General features: G+C 40.5%; 1 protein-coding gene across 3 annotated transcripts in view; it reads left to right on the plus strand.

The window, feature by feature from the left end:
- The first annotated feature begins 3,933 nt into the window (after window positions 1-3,933).
- SLC26A5 (solute carrier family 26 member 5) overlaps window positions 3,934-26,246 on the plus strand; it is a 56,279-nt gene continuing 33,966 nt past the window's right edge. For 2 of the 3 annotated variants that reach the window (XM_082399367.1, XM_082399368.1), the window contains exons 1-2: window positions 4,659-7,630; window positions 25,433-25,637. In XM_082399367.1, the coding sequence (XP_082255493.1) occupies window positions 25,486-25,637 (152 nt within the window). In that variant the 5' untranslated portion in view covers window positions 4,659-7,630; window positions 25,433-25,485. Of the gene's footprint in view, window positions 3,996-4,658; window positions 7,631-25,432; window positions 25,638-26,246 lie in introns of those variants that run through there. The other variant, XM_082399366.1, reaches the window with a different exon arrangement.

Consider the following 26,246-nt stretch of genomic DNA (forward strand, 5'->3'; position numbering starts at 1 on the left):
GACTTATCTTGCTAAAGGAAACAAAGTTTAGTAACCGATAAAAAGTATTTGTATGGCCAAGTTTCCATGGTTTCTACACTGTTGTCTCTTATTCACTGTACATTTTAATGTAAACTACACTCGTATCTAATTTAAATATATTCAATATCACACGTATTTTACCTTTTACCTAAGAAATAACTTAACACATATATTACTTTAAAAATTCCCCAAACTGAGGTTGTCACTAGCACGCTCTTCCTTATGTTCCAAGGTTAAAGAAAGAATTAGAGGGGATCACTTAAAACATGTACCCATTCATTTTAATGTTTTCCAGTTGATATTTTTGACAGCAAATTGTATATGTCAGCAAGACCCCAGATGCTAGGACATCAAGAATACTGAAAATAAGAAAATACGGTTAATACAAATCTTTGTAGAGAGTAGTATAGTATCAGTAACATTGAATATGTTACAATATCAGTAAAAATTGAATTTGTATATACAGCATGACGAACCTACTTCTGGGTATTTACCATAGTAAAACTCTCACATGTATACACAAAGAGATTTGTGCAAGAATGTTCACAGCAGCATTATTTGTACTTGCAAATAATGGGAAGCAATCCAAGTGTACATCAACAAGAGAATGGATAAATTGTGATTTATTTGCATAATAGAACATTGTTTGGTGGTGAAAATGGATAAACTTAGAGTACACCTACTAACGATAACAAAAGTTGCAAAATTATAAATGTAGTATGATGCCATTTATCAGATATTAAAACTTGCAGACAAATACTGTATATTGCTTATGAATACATGCATACGTTGCAAAACTATAAAAGCATGTATGGGAGTGATACATACAAATGCATGACGGTAGTTACCTCGGGTGAGGAAATAAGATCAGAGTGGGGGATGTGGAAGACATTGTATCTAAAATATTTTATTTCTTTTTTAAAAGTCAAAAGATAGTATAATGTTAAGACTTGAATGAGTTGTGTGCGTACAAATGGGCTTGTCATATTTCTGTTCTCATGTGAGGATCTAAATATTATAGCAAAAAAAAAAAAGAATAGGGAATTCCCTGGCGGTCCAGTGGTTAGGACTCGGCGCTTACATTGCTGGGGGCCTGGGTTCAACATCCCGCAAGCTGCGTGGCCCAGCCAAAAAAAAGAAAAGAATAAATAGGCTTTGTCAGGCAGGTTCAATGGGGAAATATATTCTAACAATAGAGCAGCGCGTGCAAAAATGCAAAGACGGGAAGCAGCTTGGCTCCTTGGGGGAGTCAAACTCATTTGAATTTGAGGAGGGGCGCCGGGGAGCATCCTGGAGAGAGGCTAGGGTCCAGGGTTGCTGGGGGTGTTAGGAGGGAGGAAAGGGGAGCACTTTCTCAAACTAACAAAATTCAGCTTCACCCAGGAGGCGCCGGGATAAGTCCACTCTGACCAAAGTATGGAGAGGGGTTGGAGTTAAGAAAAGAAGCTGGGAGACTGGAATTAACAGGTAGATCTGGGACAACAGCTGAGGAATAATTTTAAGTTGTCTGATAAGAATGTTGCTAAGGATTCATACTTCTCCAGAGAAACTACAAACTGCTTCACATACAAAATATAGTAGTAAATACAAAAAGTAACTATGTGTTTATTTATTGTGCGGAAGGAAAAGAAAAAAAAATAGCTGTTACTGAAAGAATTCCAGTTCAGAGGTGAGAGGGGCTTGTCATCATAACTGTATCTTCTATTTAGTCCTTTGGGTGCTTATTATAAATGAATTTTTACAGTATTTTTTAAACCCAACATGGATGGAAATGGATGCTGTCTTTATAGACACGGAAGACCATGCAATGACAGTGGGAAATTCTGCCTCTCTCCAGCGGCCTTATTACCTTATTCCAGCCCCTGGTTCCACTGTCCAGAAACCATGCCAATACAGCAGAGAAAGAAAAGTTAAGTCTGGAAACATGACTTTTATGGAGAGAATACTGGTTGAGCAATATATGGATATACATGTGAATAATAAAAAGGCACAGAAACTGTGTGTAAGAAATATTGCCTCAGTAAATCTAGAGACAGTAAACTAACTTACAGCAAAATTATTATAAGAATCCCTTAATGTTACTATCCATGGAAAACAGACATACTGTGATAAGTCAGGCACTTTTCACCACCTCTGCAATCACCGTAACAAAAAGTAAACAACTCCCTTAAACACTGAAGAAACCCAGGCATTCCTAATTTTAATATAATTTCTTTCATGTTCATATTTTAAGTGATTCGAAGTTGATTATTTGGTCTTCCTCTAAATTTCCTAACTGTAATAAAATATTTATAACTATAAAATGTTGGAAACTACATAAATATCCAAACATACATGAGTGTTTGAACACAGTGTGGTACATATACACAATGGAATATTATGTAACTGTAAAAAAGAATGAGGATAATCTCTGTGAAGTGATATGGAGAGATTTCCATAGATATTGGGACGTGAAAAAAGCTAAGCACAAAAGAGCATTTACAGTCACTCTTTGTTTAAGAAAGAAGAGGAAACAGAACACATAGCTATACCTGCTTAGCTTTATGGAGAGGAACCAGGAAGAATAAGACAGAAAATCATGAAGTTGGTTACTCCTGGGGGGATTGGGTGGCATGAGTGGAACAAAGGAGGGAAGACATTTCTCTGACTATTAACATTTGTATAGCTTTCACTTTGGAGGTCAGTGTTAATCTACAAGTTCAAAAATTAAATCAAGCCACCAAACTGAAAGTAAACTCATCTCTAAACTAGAAACAATAGCACTAACTCACGAAGTTGTTGTGATATAAGTTAATACAGGTAAGGTGCTTAGAACAATGCCAAGCACATGTGCCAAGCACTGAATAAGTGTTAGTATTACTATTACAATTGTTATTATATTAGGTACCTGAGCAGTACTTCCAAAAATAGTTTATAATCCACCTGTCTACAGTGTTGCTACTCAATATTTGGTCCTCCAATCGGCCCACCAGCCCCACCTAGGAGCTTGTTAGAAGTGCGTATCTCAGGCCCAACCCAGACCGACTGAATCAGAATCTGCATTTTTAACAAGATCCCCAGGTGATTCCCATGTACATTATAGTTTAAGTACTGGGCTGTAGGACCTGTGTGTGACAAGGTAATCTCCTAAGATGGCAAAGACCAGTGTCAAATGGACAACAGAAATTCATGTCACAGGAATCCCATTCCTTCTCAGTATCTCACTCTGTTAGGATTTATTCAGAGATGATCAAAGCCTGAAGAAAAGCAAAATTGGTTTTACACACAGGCCGAGATACCAGTAACTTCCTCATCCCAGGACTCTCAGGCTGGTGTGGTGGCCTTGAAGAGAGTGCCCTCCTGTGGAGTAGAGAGGAAATTTCCAGCTCTTCCTCCCGGCCCGCGCTGCGAGGGTGATAGCCGGCCTGCCTGGGAAAGAATCTGTCGCGCATGTTTGCAGGTAAAGTGTTCATCCGAGGCAATTCGTCAAAGCTTTAAAAAACAAAACAAAACAAAACAACTGCACTGTCAATTCAGTATTGTCATCGTTCCTGTGTCAATGTGAGTCTCCATAACGAGTGTATTTTGAAATATCCGTTAGGGTATTTTCATTAAAAAAAAAAAAAAAGGCAGTAAGCGATGTTTCCCGCTTGAATACTCTCGCTTGTCTATTGTGTTTGCTGCACGAATCCCATCTTGAGGAGTCCGTGGGCCGCGGGAGACGAGCGTGGGTGTGGCTCGCGCGGCGCTGGGGGGCTGGCCGCGCGGGGTGTGGCTTTCCTTCCACCTTAGAAGTTCGAGAGGAGGCTCTGGGTCGCAGGGGTCGCGCAGCGCAGCGCGACGGGGGGCGGGGCGGGCTCGGGTTACGGGTCGCGCCGGGCGCCGCGCCTCCACTGCCGGTCCGGGGAGCGGCGGCGCGGCGTCGAGGCGGCAGCAGCTCCGAAGCGCGGCGGAGCGGCGGCTCCGCCCAGGGCAGCGCCGGGCAGCGCCGGCCGGTGAGTGCGCGCGGGCCGGGGCCGGGGCGGGAGCGGCCGCGGCGCGCGCGGAGCGCCCCCCGCCTGGTCCGCGGGGGCCCAGGGGGCTCCCTGCGTCGCCGCCTCTCCCGGCGTCTTTAGCTCCGCTGTGTGTCTCGGGCTCTCTACCTCTCCGAAAACCCCTTTCCTAAATCGAATTCAACATTTGACGTGCCCACGCCTTGGTCGTCTCTCACCCCTGACAGGATAAAGTCTGAAGAAGCGCCTTCCTTTGCCAACCCGCCCCCCGAGGCCGCCGCCGCACAGCTTCTTTACCCGACGTTTGCTTCTTCACTGGACGTGTGCGTCCCTGTGGTTCTAACGCAACCCTCTGGTCTTTACAGTTTTGTTTTCGTAGCTTCTCAGGCGCCCAGAACCCTCCGCCTTGCCCTGCTGTGCGCAGCCTCAAGCCGCGTGTACCCCAGCCCCGGTGCTGCCCTTCGCCCTCTCCCTGGGGCCCGGCGCCGCCTCCAGCCAAGCCGGGAGCCGGGGTGCGCTCGCCGCTTGGACGGCTCGGGTTCCCCCAGGGGAGCTGTGGTTCGGAGACGGGGCCGCTCCCCGCCTCCTCCCGGCGCCCGGGGGACGTTTGAACCTCGGGTCTCCGGCCTCTCCTTGAGCGGAGGGCTTGCTGAGAGCCTTCCTGCCCTAGAATTTGGTAGTGGTGGCCTCCGGCCTAAGACACGTCTCCGGCCTGAGCAGTGGGCGCTTAGGCGGGCGCTCTACCGTAATAGCGGCCCTGATATGCTGGCCTCTGAAAGCCCTGACTTGGAAAACAGTTGATCAGGAAATCAGTTCTCTTGCATTGACTGCGTCGATGGGGCGCACTCTGGGCCAGACCCACGAGGAAGCAGGATGGAAACCCTAAAGCAGCGGTCGGATAGGCTGTGAGGCAGGTGGGGAGATTCTTTTCCTCCCCGTGATGACTGTGTATCAATGTGGAGTCCAAAACTTTGAAAACCTGAATGGAAACACAACAAAAATGGCAATTTCGGGGTGGAGGGTGGACCGAGATTCATCTTTTTCTTATCTGAGAACTGGGAACAATCTCTAGTGTTATATAAATGTATCATTTAAGGTGAGCTTGGAAATGGAGAGGAATTTGAAGCTTGCAATAGGATGCATAAGCCTTTCTGAAGTGAAATTTGAAATAGATTTTTGCCAGGCGACCCTTCTAATTACTTCTGTAGTGTTTCTTTGTTTCTGAAGACTTTCAGGCTGGGGACGGGAGGCAGGACAGAGAAATTCAAGCCAACTTGCATTACAAAGAAACGGGGAAGAATTCCTAGGTAAGGTTGCTATGGCTGATATCTTAAGTGCACTGCTGGAAAGCATTCTAGCCTGTTAAGTAACACCTGAAGCCCCAATTCTGTTACGTAGCATTTCTTTCTTTTTTTTTTTTTTTTTTCTCTTTAACTACTCTGAAACTATACAGAGTTACACGTTCCTCATTAATTTATGAGTGATACCAAAAGAATTGACTCAATCCAACAAGAATTTGAGCACCTTTCTTGTATGAGGTGCTTTGCTAAGAGCTGCAGAAGAATGGAATATGGTGGAACTTTGTAATTAAAACAACAGTGGACTGATGTGTAAGGTGTAGATGCAGGTGTGCACTGCCTGTTAAATTTAAAATCAAAAACAGTTGGGCTTCTCTTCATGCTAAATGCCATGTGTAGCCCCTGATAACCTAATCATTTGGCAGTTTTATCCTGCCATTGCAGGTGGTCTGCATTTTAGTAATTCCAAAGTAAAAGGTTTTCGAAGTAATACAACTAAATAAGAAAGTAAGTACGTTTTCTTTAGCGTTTGCATTACCATTAGTTAATGAAGTCAAAATCAACAAGAAAAATTAGATGATGATTTTCCTTTCCTTTGGTTTCAAACCAGTGAAATCTTGCACAAAAGAAGACAGAGTCAGCATGAATAAATTTAATTTCTGGTGCTTTCCAAACTTTTTTTTTTTTAATTAATTAATTTTATTTATTTTTTTAATTTTTGGCTGTGTTGGGTCTTCGTTTCTGTGCGAGGGCTTTCTCTAGTTGCAGCAAGCGGGGGCCACTCTTCATCGCAGTGTGCGGGCCTCTCACTATCATGGCCTCTCTTGTTGCGGAGCACAGGCTCCAGACGCACAGGCTCAGTAGTTGTGGCTCACGGGCCCAGTTGCTCCATGGCATGTGGGATCTTCCCAGACCAGGGCTCGAACCCGTGTCCCCTGCATTAGCAGGCAGATTCTCAACCACTGCGTCACCAGGGAAGCCCTCCAAACTGTTTTATCTAAGTCCATTCTTTTGGAAGATAGATCCAGTTTCATGAAATCTTTCAAGCCTTCTTTCGAAAGATAGTTCCAGAGGCCAACTTCATAAAACCTTTCACTGTGGATACCAGAAGCCATCAACATCATCATCAGCTTTCCAATTTTATGCTTCGAAACGGTTGTATTCTAGGGGACTTTTGGGGAGGGGACAGGCCTTTTTTAAAATCTGGCCAAAGCTAGGGACTTTATCCCTAGAAAAAATGCACACTCATTTAGAATGTTGTGTATCTTTTGGAGGATTCATGGTATCTTGCTTAAGAACAGGGGCAGTGGAACTTCCCTGGTGGCACAGTGGTTAAGAATCTGCCTGCTAATGCAGGGGACACAGTTTCGAGCCCTGGTCCGGGAAGATCCCACGTGCCGCGGAGCAACTTAGCCCGTGAGCCACAACTACTGAGCCTGTGCTCTAGAGCCCACAAGCCACAACTACAGAAGCCTGTGCGCCTAGAGCCCGTGCTCTGCACCAAGAGAAGCCACCGCAATGAGAAGCCCGCACACAGCAACAAAGACCTAGCACAGCCAAAAATAATAAATAAATAAATACATTTATTAAAAAAAACAAAAAAAGAACAGGAGCAGTAAATAAGTCAGAAGGTAGGTAGATGGAGAAAAATGGAAATGAAGCAAGGATGTGGGTAAATCCACAGACTGTAGATGTATTTTAATTTACTTCAAATGGAATAAATACCTGGCCTTTTGAGTAAGTGTTCTGTGAATGGGAAGTAATAATTGTATTAGTTGAAAAGACTGAAGACAAATTAGTCCTATTAATTTTTTAGTTGCTCAAGATCAGCTTTTATCTTGAACATCATGAATCTCGTTTTGCAGTTTTTCTTGTTCTTCTCAAGGAAAGTGTTTCTGAGATGATTTTTCTTTTGGCACTGATGCCTCATTCAGAACAGTTTATCACGTGCCAACTTTTAATGGTTGAGTTCAAAATTTGAACTTGCTCACTCTCACACAACACATACTAGTAGTTCACCTTTGGGAAGGAGATAGATATATTTATGTTATATAGTTACCATATTCACTGTGAACCACTGTGATAGCAGTGGTTGTGTCTTGGAGAGAGTTGGTTAGTATTAGGAATGAGTGGACAGCATTAAGAATATCTTGGACATAACTTCTTTTAAAAAGAAACAGTAACCAGTGGATTAATTTTCCTTCTTCTATCCCCAGGGCCAAGGAGCAAGCTCTCCCGTCTCCAGCTCTCAGCCTCACAGATCAAGATTTCACTGAGCTGCACCAGACCTCCCACCTAGGGACCCTGTCCCCTGCTCTGTGTGCTGCACGTTGGATCTGGGTAAGTAGAGGCCCCTGGAACTAGTAAAATGGGAGAGTGAGTCATAGGTAGTGATGAATTTTACCTGGACTACAAGATTCCTTAATATTTCCAGAAGCCTATATCACATAGCACTATTTGGAAGAAAATGGTAAGAAAGAGAATGCCAGAACCATCACGGCTTACTGTCTCCTTTTAACTTGGATCAGGACCAACCTAACTGATCCTTAGATATGAACCAGTTTTAACTTATCTTATTTTTGAGTGACAACTAGGTAACTGGTGGCAACCCTAGAATGTCACTGATAGACATTAACTGGATTACTAAATTAATGGAGATCATGGTTTTAATCCAAGTTCTCTCCTTAACTAGGTATGTGATCTTGGTTAAGTAACAAATCAATTAAATTATTTGGCCCTTAATTTTTCTATGTATGAAGTGTGTGCCGTGGGATCAGTGGTTCTCAACTACTGTGTAGTTCCATGCATTTGATGGAACTGGAGAGTTTATTTAAAATATGTGTATGCACTGCGTCAGAGACTCTGATTTAATTGGTCTGGGGCAGGCCCAGGCATCTCTTATTTTTTAAAAGTCCCCCCACCCCCCCAGGAAACACTAATGTCCAGCCAAGATTGAGAATCACTGGGTTAAATAAACGCTAAGAACTGATTCTAAGGTTGTGTAACCTAAAGACAGAAAAGCAGTAAAATCTGCTTTCATGCATAGCTTGGCCCAGCATTACGTCCACTCCATGGTAACCAAGCCTAAACGCGCCTTTCTAAGAAGCAGTCCAAATCAAGCAATTTAAATTTATTCAAGGAAGATGCTGTGCCTTCTCGTCATTTCAGTATTCCCACAATGTTTTGCGAGTTCTCAGCACCTCATTCGTTTTGATGAACTGAATTAGGTGTAACTCTGCCCATCTAAAATGATTAGCTGTTCCTGAAGGTCCCCAGAGACGAGTATCTCTCTTCTCTCGGTATCCATGCCAGTGTTTACTGGCCTATTGAAAGTTTCTCCTAGAGGTGATCTGTGACTTTCTGGGGTTGGGGAGAAGGTGTCAGCAAGGGATAAGGATGATCACATCGATCGTTGCTGAAATGTGAGCTTCTGTGTCCAAACTGAGATAAAAAAAAGATCCTCACACCTTCTCAAGTAGTTGTAGACTATCGAGTTACCAGAACTGGGATAGGAGCACATTGTTTACTTTCATCAGTTGTTGGGACCTAATCTTGTTGCCATTACATTGTAAATTCTGTACATGTTCACACTTTGAAAATTATTCTTCAATTTAGAGATAGGAGTTATTAAATTGTAATCCGTGAAATTTATTTCTGTGTATCCTACCCTTTTTTTCCTCCCACTGCCCTTCATATCCCAAAACACTTAGAGAAGAAAAAAAACTGTGTATGTGTGACTGTCAGATCAGTAAAGGGAAATGGACCTGAGTTGACAAAAGATGGAAAGACATTAAGAAGGAAACGTAAAACAAGGCTAAGGAGGCTCATGGATTGCAAGGAGCTACACTTAATTTCTTTTCTCTCTGCTATTGGTCTTAGAGCTGCTACACATTTATTCTCAGGTTTTCTAAACTTTAGGCAAATCGGATCCCACCTGCTGTGTGTTGGTAGATGTGGGCTTGTGGCCCATGATCCCTACGTGTTCCCTGCATCTTCCATACACAGTGTGTGGAGTGGTATCTTCATGGGTGAATTGGCAGCCTGGACATACTTGGACTAATTCAGCATTGACCAATCCCAGAGCCTGACTTAATGCTAAATAATGTCTTAGGTTGGGGAATATTTTTTTTCTGGAGTGGAAAGCTGCTGGCTCTGGAGCTCTTTACTTTTGTGTCTCGGAGCTGCCCTTACCTGGCGTCAAAAATCTGATGGAGAACCACAGACTCAGCTCAGCCCTGCACTCTCCATCCTCCTAGAGCTGGCTGCACTCAGAAAAAATTCTAAGCTTGGATTCGTTTTATATGTTTATTGCTGATCATTGTTCCCAAAGATGTAGTGGTATTGGGCACAGGCTGTTTTGTTATTTCACAATTTCTTCTTTATCTACTTCTTAAAATGAATTAAGATAGGAATAAATGTACTAGAAAAAGATGGTTTTATCATCATAACTTTAAATCTAATGAAAAACTTAATTCTTGCTAAACTCAAACACCCAATTATGTGTTTATATATAAGCATTTGTCCTCCCACAAATCTAATTTTTGAAGCTAGTAAGTATAATCAGGGTTGGTCTGGTTCTTAGGATTATCATTAGTTTGCTTTTTAATCTTTACTTCCTCAAGGTAATTAGAAATGATAACATCTTCTTAACTGGTCTCTGTTTTCTTGAACACTTTTAACAACAATCTCCAAAGCTAGCAGGGTATTTTGTTTCTTCCTTCCTTCCTTGATTCACTAATCCATTCAACAAATGTCTAATCAATTTCCGCTTTTCACCTGTCCTCCTGTAGCTTTCATTTTTGCAAAGGGAGGAGGGGAGACAGAAAATAAAGACGTAAAATACATTGTGAGTTAGATGGTGATACGTGCTGTGGAGAAAAAGAAAGCTGGGAGGAGGGCAGCGGAGGAGTTGGTTGGGCAATATTTAAAATAAGGTGGCCTGAGAAGGTGACCCTGAGACTAGACCCGAAGATGATAAAAAAAAAAAAAAAAAAAAAAAAAAAAGAATAGGTTATGGAGCTTTCTGGGAGTGGAGCTTTCTAGCCAACACAGTGGCCCTGAGGCAGGTGTGGGCCTGGCACATACACAAAACAGCAAGGAGGTCCAAGTGGCTGGAGCAGAGTGATGAGGGGGCAAGTAGAAGGAAATGAAATCAGCAAAGAAAGGGGTGGCTGTGGGGTGGAGTTTGGGAGGGTGGAGAAGATCTTGTAGGGCCCTTTCAGTGGGATACTTCTAAGGTGAAACGAAGATGCGGCTTCTTACTATTCAGTCAAAACGACGGAAGCGCTGTGATCTCTGTTTCTTCTTTGTTACACCCTCTGGATGTTACCAGTTTTTGTTTCCTCAACAAATCAGGCTCTACCAATATTTCCCCTTGTGGTTTCTTTATCCCCAAGGCTGTCTCTGGAGTGGGATTCAGTCTTCCCATCTTTGCTTTCTTGATGCCCTGAAGATTAGGCTTGCCCTTCCCTTTTAAAGAATGTGCCACTAGTCAATAAGGAATAAAAATTGTCAGTACCAAAACCAACAATCATGAGAGAAATTAATAAACTTATACAATGTATATCCTTGGTTTATACTGTAGTCCAGACACAAAGTGGTTGCATTGCTAGTGAATAGAATTTAGCCTGTGTGATTTGTTGGGTCCGCACATTGTTTTATAAAAACTTGTGTTGGTTTCCAACATTTAAAAATTAAGAAAGTTTTCATTAAAATACAGTTTCAAGTTCTCTTTGAAAATTGAATGTTCTATTTATATGAAGTTCTAGAATAAGCAAAACTAATCTATGACGATGGAAATCGGAACTGAGGCTGCCTGACATGGGGGTGTGGCAGGGATTGACTAGGTAGGGCCACTAGGAGAAATTCTGGATGATGAAAAGGTTCTGTGCATAGTAGTCTGAAATGCATGATAAAACACATTAAACCATACACTGATCTGTGCAGTTCACTATATGTCAATTGAACCTCAATATGAAGAAAGTTTAAAATGGAAGCCAACATTCAGTGAGAGCTGACTAGCACTGACCACTTCGGACTTGGCATGTGCTCTTGAGATTGGCACAGACTCACCTGGTTCACTTCAATCATTGTCATTACCTACCTGGCCCCTGTAGGTGGTATTGGTGTGTGGTTCCTGCAGTAGTGGTTTTGGTTTCAATTATCGACAGAGAACAAATCTGAAGGGGCCTGATATGCTTAACTGACAGTGGAGAAATTATTACCTGCCTCCTCGGATTGTATGTGAAGCATGTAACAGAAACATAAACCTGGTAGCTTGGATCCATCCCTCAATTAGCGGTATTCTCAAATCTGGGATTCTCAGAGGTCTCTGAACATAAATCTCACCTTTCCTCGCAAATGTAAGGGTCGCCTACGTTTGCAGACACCTCCTCTGAAAGTATAACAGAAAGTACCTCTCAATCCTATTATCAGCACTTAAGACTTACTTTTATTATGTTTGTTATGAAAATAACAGGGTCTACTATGGAAATCCTAGAAAGTACAGACAAGAAGAAAATAAAATTACCCACAATTCCAAACATAACCCCTGTTTACCATTTTGTGGTAAATGCTTTCACATTTTTCTCCATACATCCATATATACTTTATATTGAAAATACGTTTACTATGTAAAATTTAGCACACAATCACCCAATTTGCAAAATGAAAAAAAAATAATAAGTTAAAGATGAAAGATGACAGACTAAGCACAGGCATTTGCCTTCCCTCTATCCTATAACCCTTTTTAAATGGCTGTAACATTATACAAATAGTAGGAAGAGCTCTGAAGAGAATGGGATAGCGAAATGTTTGGAGGCAAGTTGCTGATGAAACAGAACCAAGATCTGGATCACCACCATGATCAGGAAGGACCACCATGGGAGGGAGAGTGACCCTCTAGAAAGAAGCTCTGAGCATGAAGTCAGCAAGGACAGAGAGCGGGCATAAGCAGGGGGGCCTGAAAGCAGAGAGACTGATGGAAAGTCTATGAATTAGTTAAGGTGAACCAATGCTTCTTATGTGAGTTTGGCATTGCACAGCAAATCCTTTCTGTTTCTCGCATTTGAAAAGAGGGGTGCCCCTAGCCTGAAGGCCAGCTCTTGCCTCCTCATCCTAAAGTCAGGCTAGAAGTTGAAGAGCCTGCTCTGCTATACAAAACCTCATAATCACCATTCCATTCAGGGAGGGATCCTATGCTGGAAACACTTATATACATGATAGTGGAGGAAAGTGATCCCAGTTAACCAGAAAAGTCAATGAAGTCTTCCATTTATTTAACTATATATATATATATATGTATAAAACCAAGAATAACTTGACATATGAAGGAGCATGAAAAAAACAAAAAACCAACAGCCCCAAAATAAACAGTTATTAATGTCAGAGGGGAGATCGTTTATTTTATATTTATTTATTTATTTAGGCTGCACCGGATCTTTAGTTGCGGCATGAGAACTCTTAGTTGTGGCATGAATGTGGGGTCTAGTTCCCCAACCCCAGGGATCAAACCCAGGCTGCCTGCATCGGGAGCATGGAGTCTTCCCCACTGGACCACCAGGGAAGTCCCAGGGGAGATTGTTTACAATAGCTTTAAACTTTGAGTAACCAAATGGAAGCTGGGGGGTGGGGGGGGGGGATAAGCTAGGAGTTTGGGATTAACAGATACACACTACTATATATAAAATAGATAAACAAGGACCTCCTGTATAGTACAGAGAACTATATTCAGTATCTTTTAATAACCTATAATGGAAAAGAAGCTGAAAAATGATATATGTGTGTGTGTGTATATATACACACACTGTATAACTGAATCACTTTGCTATACACCTGAAACTAGCACAGCATTGTAAATCAACTATACTTCAATTAAAAAAATAAAATCTAAGGACTATCAAAAAAAGAAAATAGTTTTTAAAAAAATGTGAGTACCCTCAGAGTGATTAAAAAGATATTGTTTCCATACAACAAAAACATAATTCTATAAAGAAAAAGTATAATCAAAAAACAAACAGGCAAAAAAAGATCTTGAAAATTTTTAAAATAATTACCAAAATAAAAATTAATTTATTAGAGCAGCTGAAAGATAAAGTTTAAGAAATCTCCTGGAATGTACCATGAAATCAAAGAGATGGAGAAATATATATGCTAGAAAAGATAAGAAACAGTCCATTGAGTCCAATTTCAGCCTATTAGTGTGCTAGAAAGAGAAAACAAAATGGAAGGGAAGAAGTTTACAAAATAATACTAGGAAAAGATTTCCTGTAGTTGAGGAAAAGCATGAGATAAAAAGGATCCATGAAATGAATGGAAAAATCTCTATATAGAGATACAATCATTATAAAATTTCAGAGTCAAGGATACAGAGAGGTTCCTAAAACTTTCTGAAAGAGAAAATAAAGTCACTTAAGATTGATGTAAAGCTTCTCATCATTGAACTGGATACTAAACTACAGTGGAGCAATGCCTTCAGAGTTATGAGGGAAAAAGATTTTGAACTTAAAATTCTATTGCCAGTAAAATTATTAAGTGTGAGAGTAAAATGAAGACATTTTCAGATCTTCAGAGACTCAGGCAATTTACTTGCAAGTACCCTTTCTGAAACAGTTGCCTAAGGATGTGCTCTAGCAAAAGGAGAGTAAAAAGTAAGAAGGAGGAACATGTGAAATAAGAGTGTTACTCCCCAAATGCAATCCTAGGCTGGCAGCTTTGTACCAGGCTTAGAAAGAAATTGATACAAATTAAAACAAGTAGTCAGTAAACTCCAAGAAGAATGACTTTAAGAAGAACTAAGTAATTTCTGTTCAACAGATAGAACCAGTAATGAACTATATTCACATAGTTATAATAACAGGACATCTAGCAACCTGGAGAACTAAACTGAGTCATACAGACCTCCCTTCAGTACAAACATACAAAAATAAAGAATAAAACACAATGACATGTTTAAATAAGTAGTTAACTTTAAAATAAAGACTGCCAGAAGAATGCAGGAAATGGTTTAAAAGAGCATTAAGTGCAAGCTTATACTCAGCACAACCATAGCAGTTTCTCTGGGGGATACAGATCCTGGGGTGTGGGGATGGGATCATGCCATTTAAATCTGGAAGGAAGACGTGACCTCAGGCCCAAGGAGACAGGGAACCTTTTCTCACCTCCCTCCCATTTAATATGAGCTCACAATTTTAAAAACCTACAAACCACCATAAGGGAGTTTCAGCAAACAACAAATAGAAGAATCAGATCCCAAAGAATTGAAAATAATAGAAATATATGAAAAAAATCGTGTGTTAAAAATTATTAAAGGGATAAAAAGAATAGAAAAAAGGAAAAAGTGCACAAAACATATTTCAAAAAGAAGATAAACGAAAAATATAGGCATTTTATTTTAAATTAATGTACTAACTAAACAACATATTAGAGCCAAAGGTAGATTAGTGAACTGGAAGCCAAATCTGAGAAAATTGCCTAGAATCAACCCATTGAGGTTAAAAGATGGAAGATGTCAGAGGTTAAAAGACACAGTGGTATAATCAGAAGCTCCAACAGATGTCTAATAGAAATTCCAGAAGGAAAGAATAGAGGGAATGACTTAGCCTATATTGGTTATATAGGTAAACACATTAAAAGGTAATACAGGGACTTCCCTGGTGGTGCAGTGGTTAAGAATCCCCCTGGCAATGCAGGGGACCTGGGTTTGATCCCTGGTCCGGGAAGATCCCACATGCCATGGAGCAGCTAAGCCCGTGCACCACAACTACTGAGCCTGCGTGCCACAAGTATGGAAGCCCACACTGGTGCTCCGCAACAAGAGAAGCCACCTCAATGAGAAGCCCGCGCACCACAACAAAGAGTAGCCCCTGCTCGCCACAACTAGAGAAAGCCTGCATGCAGCAACGAAGACCCAATGCAGCCAAAAATAAATAAATTTATTTTGAAGTAATACAATCTAGCAAAAAATTGCAGGGAGTGTGGAGACTTAAATATTCATTTTTCATGGTAAGCATTCATAAATAATGTCTAAATTCAATAAATCAGAAGATAGACTCAGCCATGAAAAGAAACGAAATTGAGTTATTTGTAGTGAGGTGGATGCACCTAGAGACTGTCATACAGAGTGAAGTAAGTCAGAAAGAGAAAAACAAATACCTCTGCTAACACATATATATGGAATCTACAGTTAAAAAAAAAAGGTTCTGATGAACCTAGGGGCAGGACAGGAATAAAGACGCAGATGTAGAGAATGGACTTGAGGACGTGGGGAGGGGGAAGGGTAAGCTGGGACAAAGTGAGAGAGTGGCATGGACATATATACACTACCAAATGTAAAATAGATAGCTAGTGGGAAGCAGCCGCATAGCACAGGGAGATTAGCTCGGTGCTTTGTGCCCACCTAGAGGGGTGGGATAGCAAGGGAGGGAGGGAGACGCAAGAGGGAGGGGATATGGGGATATATGTATACGTATAGCTGACTCACTTTGTTATAAAGCAGAAACTAAAACACCATTGTAAAGCAATTATACTTCAATAAAGATGTTAAAAAAAAAAAGATAGCCATATAATTATATTGCTTAGAGCAGTAGTTCTCAATCCTAGAGGAGACTTGGAAATGTATCATAGTGGCTGGAGGGCACTACTAGCACTTAGTATCGGAGACGAAGATGCAAAATGCACAGCACAGTTCCACACAAGTCCCACCCAAAATACTAATAGCACTCTTTTTGAAAATGCTGATTTAGAGTTAAAAATAAGCCCACCAGAAGAACTAAAAACAAAAACTGGTTTTAAGAAAATGGTCGCTTCAGTGAATATAGCTGGAGTTGGGGAAAAGAGGGATGGAAAACTTTATTTTTGTGATTAGCCCTTCCATAATACTTGTATTTTTATCATGTCTGTATTATTTTGACTAAAGTTATTATTGTAGAAAAAGAAATGACTGGTGAGCCAGTAGTTCCTTCATTTTCACTTAAACTAGAGAACTCTTTCTTATTAATATATCTGTCATTCAAACTTAAGCACCAATATGAATTACTGAGCTTTTTATCCCAAAGAAGATTCTGGAGGCATATCTTCTGACTATTAATGATCTTTCATGTGTTCCTAGTTGGAAAATAAATCTTGCAATTTATCAACTTAAGGAGTCACAGAAAATTAGTGCTGGAAGGGATTCAGTACCTTTAGTGGAATTGAATAATTTTTCCATGGTACGGTGGTTTTTATAAATTTATTTATTTATTTATTTTTGGCTGCGTCTGGTCTTCGTTGCTGCCCACAGGCTTTCTCTAGTTGTGGAGAGCGGGGGCTACTCTTTGTTGCAGTGCGTGGGCTTTTCATTGCAGTGGTTTCTCTTGTTGTGGAGCACAGGCTCTAGGCGCGCGGGCTCAGCAGTTGTGGCTCGCAGGCTCTAGAGGGAAGGCTCAGTAGTTGTAGCACACGGGCTTAGTTGCTCTGCGGCATGTGGGATCTTCCCGGACCAGGGCTCGAACCCGTGTCCCCTGCATTGGCAGGCGGATTCTCAACCACTGCGCCATCAGGGAAGTCCCTGGAATGGTGGTTTTGATCAGTAGTTCTGTATAGGACAAAGGAGGATGGGAATATATTCAAATAGCTAGAGCATATGGCTTCAAATTTGAATGTGTAGCCTGCCTTTTATGGTCCTATAAGACCTCATCCTATTCGACCTCTCCAGTTTCATTTCCTGTAACTACCTAAAACAAAGTTGTTACCAGTGCTTTTGGTATTCTGTGAATAGGTCCTATTAATTTTTACTTTTCACTTCTCTGTGCAGAGTCACACACCCTCACTTTTTGCCTTCTATCTATCACTCAAGAGCTACTTCCAATGCAGCGTCCTCTCTGAAACCTTCCTTGACTGCTAATCTTGCTTCTAATTTGGTTAAGACCACCATGCTTCCTAAGCAACAAATCACAAGTGACAACATATGCCTATAATTAATATAATTTAGATAAAAGTAGATAAACATTTTGACAGGATTAATCTGATACACAGTTAATGAGGCAGCATAGCATAAGAGCATGGTTTCTGCAGTGAGCAGACCTAAATTCCAATCCCGGCTCTTATTACTTCTGAAAAATGTGGGTAATTCCTACCTTACATAGATAACTGTGATTCTTCCATGGCAGAGTCTCAATAAATGTTATACTATAATTACTAGTTATTGTGTATAGACAAGAAGCTCACATAAATGTCAATCATTCGTAATATTTTAAGTCAATTTGAAGTTTTTATGTACTCACTTTGCAAGTTATCCACTACTTAAAATGAGCATTAACGTTGTTTAAATATGAACTATATTTTATTACCATTACACACATAAACTCACACAGATCGAAAAACAAAATCTCACTTGTGATAGCAGAAAATTAGAAGTAGCCTAAGTGTCTAATAATAAGGAAGGTGGTTAACTAAATCATGGTGCATATATATTAGAAAATATTATACAATCGTTAAAAAATATCTTCTGAAGTTGTTTTTTTTTTCGTTTTATTTCTTTATTTTTTGCTGCATTGGGTCCTTGTTGCTGTGCGCGGGCTTTCTTTAGTTGCAGCAAATGAGAGCTACTCTTTGTTGTGGTGTACGGGCTTCTCATTGCGGTGGCTTCTCTTGTTGCGGAGCACAGGGTCTAGGCACGTGGGCTTCAGTAGTTGTGGCGCAGGGGCTTAGTTGCTCCACGGCATGTGGGATCTTCCCAGACCAGGGATCGAACCCGTGTCCCCTGCATTGGCAAGCGGATTCTCAACCACTGCACCACCAGGGAAGTCCCTGAAGTTGTTTATTGACGTGGCAAAATGTTTATGATATAATGTTAAGTAAAAAAAAATTTTAATGCAAAACTATTAAGACTATTTCAGCCATGTGAATATACATTACATATACATACAAACATATGTATTTGCAATATACATTTACTATGTATCATTTATGCATGAGAAAAATGGAAAATTTCCAAATTTTCACAGTGCTTATATATTACTTTTATAATAAGAAGGAAAAAAGTAACATGATTTTTATATCAAAGGCCCTTGATCTCATTTCCTAAGGGTTGTATTTCCTCACCAATGATCTCTTGCTCCCATCCCCAGAACCTCCTACGTTCCCCTATATGTTCCATTATTTCATATGCCCCTAGCCACCTGTAAGACATCCTTAAAAGGATATAGATTGCTGCAAAGACATTAGATGACAAGTTCCCTGAGGGCATGTACCATAGTTTATTAATCTCTAAGCATAGTCAACTTGCATGTTTCAGCCAAACATATAAGTAGGGACTAAGTAGGTTTGTATTGAACAAATGAATAAATGGAGACCCAAGGCCTCGAGAAATGGAGCAGGTGAAAGGAAATAAATGTGAGGTTTGTTTAAAAGGTAATAGTAATTATAAATAATAAATATTGAGTGCCTTATTCGAAGCGCTTCATAATTCTTACATTAAGCCTCAATGTAGCACTACTAGTACTGGCCAAGCAAACTGAGGAACATCCACCTAACAGCACAGTATGTAGCTGTTTAAAAAAACGCAAGAATGAGGAAACTTTTTTGTACTGATACGGAAAGATTACCAAGATACAGTAAGTGAAAAAAGCAAGGTGTAGAATGGTGTTAAGTCATGCTACCGTTTATAAGAAGACCACATACTCATATCTGCTTATGTAGAAAATATCTCTGGAAAGACACACAGGAAACTGACACCGTGATTGCCTCCCAGCCACGGAATGGCAGTGTAACTTCACTTTAATTCTTTTTACACATGAATTTTTGAGCCTTGTGAATATGTCAGTGATTCAAAAAGACAATTAAATGAAAACAAAGGAAAATCATTATCCCCACTTACAAATGAGCAACCCGAGGTTGAAGGAAATTAGGTACCCTCTCCACAGTAGTAATAATAATGGTCACACTTATTGAGCACTTACTGTGTGCCAGGCCCCATGTAAGTACTTTAGAAACATTTTCTAATTTATTTTCACAGATATATAACGAGGTTTTATCTGAGTGGTATAGCTGAAGAATCTGAAGGAAACATATAACTTATTTTCCAATCCAGGACACTTTGGAAGTAAGAACTACTCTGGGACAGCAAGCATGAGCCAGGACTTACGGTCACCCTATTTAGAGAGGTCAGGTAACTTGCTAGATGTCCTAGCAAGAGGACAGTAGCAGGACTGGAACTTAGATCTGTGTGATTTCACAGCCTATGCTCCGAACTTCCACTTACAGATAAACAAATGGAGGCTTGCAAAAAACACATATGTAGAGCCAGTTCCAATCTACAAACACAGTCTCTCCGAACCCAAAGCCTACCATATGGTGTTGCCTCTCTGGATACTAATCTAAGAATCCTTTGACTGAGGAGGTAGGTGGCCTCCTCCTCAGGGGAGGTGGATAATTATAAAAGAAGAGGGAAAGGATGGGAAGAGCCCCAGGCTACGTCCTCCAGCAACCTTGGCCCCCAACACTCAAAAACACTCCGGGAGCATTCAGTCAACAAGCTGCATGCCACTATGTGCTAGGTGTTCAGACAATGGCCCTCCCCTCACGGAGCTTACAGTCTACATTCAGGACCAGCTTGCATGGATTTTGCATGGCCTTTGGCTCTTTCTACATATTGGGCCTCTTTAATTAATCAATGATTGTTAATAAGGAAAAGCAGGGAATTTATCTTGGTTATGCTAAAAGTCCCAGAAGTGTAGAAAAGAGGAAGCAACTTTTTCAAATTGCTTTCAGGGAAAGGCTGGTAATGTCATAGGTGAAAGAAAAATTATTTCTGGACTGTAATTCTTTTCTGGACTATAATCTTACTCTGTGAGCTTTGAAAAATAGAGACTCCAGAATTACTAAATCAGCATTTCTAGAGGGCCTGGAAATCTGTGGTTTTTGACGCTCTCCATGTGATTCCAATGTGCTTCCAAGTATGGGGACTCCTGGTCTAGTTGATCCTGTCATAACAGTATAGAATAGCTCAGATGCTTGAGAGGCAGAACTAGGGCCAGACCCCGCCCCCAACCTCCAGTCTGGAGCATCTTCCACAAAAGCATAGTGAATCTTCATAATTGTCAAGCAATTAATTCTTGCCTTTAGTTTGAAGTTTAAAATGTTGCTGCTGTTATAAATAAAAATGTAGTTATACATTTTTATTTATAAATATCTGAGCCTTTTATATTTGATGACTACTTTGAATAGGAAACAAGGTTTGCATTCTGAGAATATTTTTGGGTAAGTCAAGTGAGTGAAGATGAGCTCCTTTTCTCACAAAGTGAGGGAGTTAAATTGGGTGATTTCCAATATTACTTTCAGATCTAAAAATCTATGTTGAAAGATGTTCTAAACTGTTTTTAAATCCCTTCTTTCATAGCTGTGGAAAGCAGGGCTTGAATGTCTAGATCAATTTGCTTTTCTTATATTAGCATTTTCATTGGAGGGCCTGCCAGAAGACTTGTCCCTTTGGGCCATCTGGGAGGTGACTTTTCTCACGTGAGGGTTTATGTACTTAGTCTTACAACTTGGTGATTTATAATTGCAGTCAGCACACTGGAAGCTCATTATCTGTCAGATAAGCATCTGGTCATTTGATCTCCTGCATTGGTCCCTTGGTTACTTTGCCTCTCTTCTTCTGATAAGGTGGTTATTGATAGCCTTCAAGGCTTTAATTATTTAATCATTGTGATGAACATAAAAAGTTCCCCAATAGGACAGCCTTTCATTATAACATCCTCTTCTCCTTTACTCTTCTTAGCAGTCCTTTTCTTTCCCAGCTGAGACATCTTTGTCTCAACTCCAGATATCTCAAGGAGGACACAGATTGTAGCCAGGGTCCTAAAACCTCAAAACTTTGAGAATCCCGTCTTTTCTCTGTCTCTTCCTGACCTACAGAGAGTTATTGTTGCAAGGTTTAGCAAAGAAAAATATGATACTCAGTTAAAGTTGGGATAAACAGTAAATTTTTAATATAAGTGTGCCCCATGCAGTATTTGGAACATACTTACACTTGTTGCTTATCTGGCATTCAAATTTAATTGGACATCCTACATTTTATTTGGCAGCACTGCAGAGAGTGCACCCCCTAAGGCTTTCCCAAGCCCACCTCAGGTTTTGGGGCCTAAATGCCTTTAATATTTGATCCTAATTTAAACCTTGACTGGAACGATTGTAACCGCGGAGACTTCAGTTTTATTCAGCATTTGCGTGAAGTGCAGTGGATTTTGCACTGCCCACCTACACAACTCCCTTTTGTTATGAGACTATACAAAGAGAAATAAGACTTTGCTGGGGAAACCTAAGCTAGATAATTCTCTCTTTTGTAAGTTTTTATTAAATATTTCAAAGATACACATAAGCAAAGACAGTAACATAATGCATTGCGCACAATTTATTTACACCCTGTTCAGTTTTCTCCTTTTTGTTTGTTTGGTTGGGTAGGTTAAGTGTGAGTGTGTATACTGCCAGCCCCTAAGTCAGTGGTTTTGAACCTTGGCTGTGCATTTGAATCACTTGGAGAGCTTTTAAACTCTCAATCCCTGCCTGCCTCCCAGACCAATTAAATCAGAATCCCTGGCAGTAGAGTCAGGTGATTCCAGTGTGCAGCCAGGGCTGAGAACCAGTGCCCTGAATGAAAATGGCAAATGCAAAGAAACATTTTTTTACTGGTAAATCATGTCCTTATATTTCATATTCCTCTTCAAAACTTATTTCATGTATTTTTCAGTAAGCATATTACATTATAGCATGTTATATGTATTATGTTGTATTATAGCATAGCATATGTTATTTTATAACGTTTACTTAAAAAAAAACTCATCTGGCTTTAATCACGTCACTGATTCATTATTAATTTTGGAAAAGCCTATAGTTGGGTTTTGTTTTCAAATGTTTCTTTGTGATTTTCCTATGTCTTTTTCATATGTATTTCTCTCTCCTAGGTTCTAAACCAGTGGTTTTTAACTTTATCTGCTCATTAGAATCATCTTAGGATGCTCTAAAAGACGACGCCTGGGCCACACCTCCCAGAGGCCCTGCTCGGAGGCTCTGTGCTAACTGGTCTGGTGTAGAGCCCAGGCATTGCTGTTTTTCAAAAGCACCTGAGGACATTCCGTGTTCAGGCAGAGTTGAAAGCCAGTATTTCTAAATATGTTAAATTCCTACCTAGCTGATCATCTGAATCTTGCTGGAGAAATTTAAAACTTACATATAATTGCCCTGCTTAATGAGGTAGAAATTATTTCCAGGTTCTGTGAGGAGGAGAAATGAGGGGACGATAAATGGCCTTCCGAGTAATAGGTGTAAATGAGGAATTCCTGTTGAGGGTGGCCAGAGGACTTTTGAGAATAAAGAGAAGGATCTCTAATATTTTAGAAATATTTTATTTCTTCTGCTACACTTCAGCCTAACCTATTATGTTACTCTGAAAACTTCAAAGAAGGTTGCCACTCAGGTACAGGGATGTGTGCCCACACCTACACAGAGTAAATGCCCACTGTCCAGGCCCCACCTATGGGACCCTAATTCAGGAGGTTCAGAGTGAGGCCAGACACCAGTCCTTTAAAACCTTCCCCAGGTGCTGAGAGGGCAGTTTTGGTCACTACCGCCTTCTACGATAACACATCCCTAGATGTGGTCATCACAATTCATCCCACTGACAACTGGGCAAATTCATGTGGAGTAACAGTAAAATCAGTGGTAAAAGTAGGTTTTTGCAGCAGGGATTCTTATTAAACCTCCCTCAGATCTACCTGGTCTTTCTCTCTTTGAGTGGCTATATCAAGAAAGAAGTTATCTTTCTAAAGTAGGACAGAAGACAACCAAGGAGGTGTCCAGAAACATAAATAATTAAATTAAAATGTCAGAGCAGACTTAATCTTCTGTAATAGGAAGTAACAGAGAGGAGGCGTGGCATACACTATCAACAACATGATGCACCAGTCCAAAGACTGCGTACGTTCATCAGTGAGACAAGGACTGAACTGGGTCCTGGGAATTCAGGGTATGGTATTGCCTCAAGGAATTTGCAGTCCAGAAGAGGAGACCAATAATTGTATAGTGGGAAGAAACAGAAAATTACATGAAGCAGCGAGTATAGACCGACATCATGGGGGATTACAGGTGAGAGGGGACTCAGGAAAGCAGAGGACAAAACCTGGCTTTTGAAAGATACAATGATTAGGGTGTGGAGAAAATGGAAGGAGAGTGAGGGGAAAGAAAGAATTTCTTGCCAGAGCGAATGGAACTCTGGGCGTGGGCACAGAGGCTTAAAGCAGCACGGGAGGTTGCCTGAGTTGCATATGGTTCTGTGACGCTGTTGCGTGATGTTCTGGAGGAGTTGGGGGCAGGGGGAAGGCAGAGCGGTAGTGTTGCTGTGTTTCAGACCCCACCCGCATACCTCAGCCCAGTCGTTCTTGGATATTATGATGAGTTCCTGGAACAATAAATAAAAAGTTAGATGAGAAGCCAGCCAGCCTTGCTAACTCTAAAACAAAAGATGTACAATCTTTCTTTGTCAGATTCTGCTGCAGAATGGTCTTTCTCCAGGCTTATCTTTTCATATCATCCGTCCTGATACTTAGTTGCATTTGCTGCTAGAATTCCCTTTTATTCTAGACTTTTAAAATTTCAGCCTCCTTGGACTTAGGCATTTATTTTGCGTGATGTTTCCTGGTTGATCACACGAACGTGATTTCAATTTGAATGTTAAGATTTCACCATAAGGGAATTGGATTGACCAGCATCAGTAATCCCCCACCTTCACTCAGTCACCACACAGGCACCTAACCATTACCCACGCTAACCCCCATCTCCTCTGCCCTTAACTTCCTTCAGTTGGGACCGATGGCTTTAGCTGTTGTTGTGCACTTAATTTTTAATTATAAAATATATCATTCAAATTTACAGACAGAGTCGTGTACTAAACACCAGTTTACTTACCACATGACTTGGTCAAATCTTAACATTTTGCTCTTTTTGTGCCAGTTCTTTTTTACAAACTGAACATTGCAGATTCGGTTAGTTGAAGCTCCCTGTCTCTTCCGAGTCTCATTCCCCTTCTCTCCAGAGGTAACACCATCCTGGTCTTAGTGTTTATCATTGCCATGCATGCTTTTATACATTTACTACGTATATGTGTGACCACAAACAACATACATTATTGCTTGGTAAGGTTTTTAAACTTTGTTTAAATAATTGCATCCTTGAAGTACCCATCTGTGCCTTGCATTTTTATTGAAAATTAAGTTTTTGAGATTTATTGATGATGACATACAGATTTAGTTCATTTTTTTAAATTACTGCATAGCGTTCAATTTATGACTATACAAAAATTTATGTTTTATTGCATATAGGTAGACATTTGGGTTTTTTGCAACTTTTCACTGTCATAAAGCTGCAGTTAACATCTTTGTACACATTCCCATGTGCAGAAACATACTGGGTTTTTATTCCTTAATCATTTCTTTTACTCATATGAGTACTATTCATTATGTAGATAGGTAGGTAGGTAGATAGATAGATATAAATATAGATATATCAGTCATCCTAATAGTCTTACACATGACAACACAATAAACTTTAAAATGATTATAACAATGCACTGATGTTTTCAACTTGTAGCTTTTCACAAAAGTCATCAGGAACTTCCCTTGTGGAGACATAAGCCTCAGCTCTGAACCATAGAATAATTTAAGGAGTAACCAAATGTGAATACAGAATTGGAAAGGAGGCTAATGTACCTTCAAGAAACTGAGGGTCAATTTAAGCACTGACCTTGCTCCTTTTTCTTTTTCTTTGATGTGTAAATGGTTAGAGACAGCCTGATTCCCTGTTCCCTTAATATTGACTTGGAGTCAACTTGCTGCAGTATTTAACCACTGAAGTTAATACGATCCTCTGTTTAAAGTATGCACACTACCCCCTCGTTGCCCTGGGAGAGACAACATGTTTTTTTACTGACTTTGCTTTCCTTTCATTTATTAGTGCCTACTCTGTCCAGATCACTAGGTTAGGTGCTCTGGGTGTCCAAAGATGAAGAGGTCCTCAGAAGAACTTGCAATAATACCGCCAGGAAGAGGTGCATAGGAACAGTCATCAGTAGGATTTTGGCATCTGACATAGAGTTTTTATTTTCTCCCTTAGTAAAACTCAGGAAATGCTCGTCTCCTGCTATTGATGAATAATTTCAGAGTACTATGGATCATGCTGAAGAAAATGAAATCCTTGCAGCAGCCCAGCGGTACTATGTGGAAAGACCTATCTTTAGTCATCCGGTCCTCCAGGAAAGACTGCACAAGAAGGACAAGATTTCGGATTCCATCGGCGATAAGCTGAAACAGGCATTCACGTATGTTGTTTCAACCTATTTCCTTTAATCTGTCATTCAGTTATGAGAGAAGCAAGGTCAAATGTATAAAGAGAACCTGGCGATGTGGAGGGAAAAACAAATGGTGAGCACTCGTGATCTGCAGAGCTGTCCACGCAGTTCCTTCACTGGTAGATATTTGATGGAACACAAGCTTCATTACATATTGCACCATATTTATTAAATTCCTTCTATGCTTTATGTCTATATAAAGGTTTATATAAACAACCCGCTTTTCAATTCTCCACCCGCCTACATAATATCCACCTCTTCCATTTGTCTCTCAGGAATGTTCCAACCCCTCTTTCCCACTTGACTTCTACTCCATGTGGCAACACCCTGAATCTATGAATTTAAGTCCCCAACCTATCAAGGACACTCAGTGTCTTAGGACACTTAACATTCCCAGGCCAGCAACATGGCTGTGTAATACATGTGTGCCTGACATGTGTACCTGATTGCACACCTGATTTTGCAGACCAACTGATCGCTGCCTCCTGAACCCTTGAGACCACAGCTTCTGTGCTGGTCCATTTAAGCTTCACAGTGACCCTGTGCTCTAGGTGTGACATCACGAGAGGTTAAAAGTAT

This window comes from Balaenoptera borealis (genome assembly GCF_965194805.1).
Source record: "Balaenoptera borealis genome assembly, chromosome: 7".
In the NCBI taxonomy this organism is placed as follows: domain Eukaryota; kingdom Metazoa; phylum Chordata; class Mammalia; order Artiodactyla; family Balaenopteridae; genus Balaenoptera; species Balaenoptera borealis.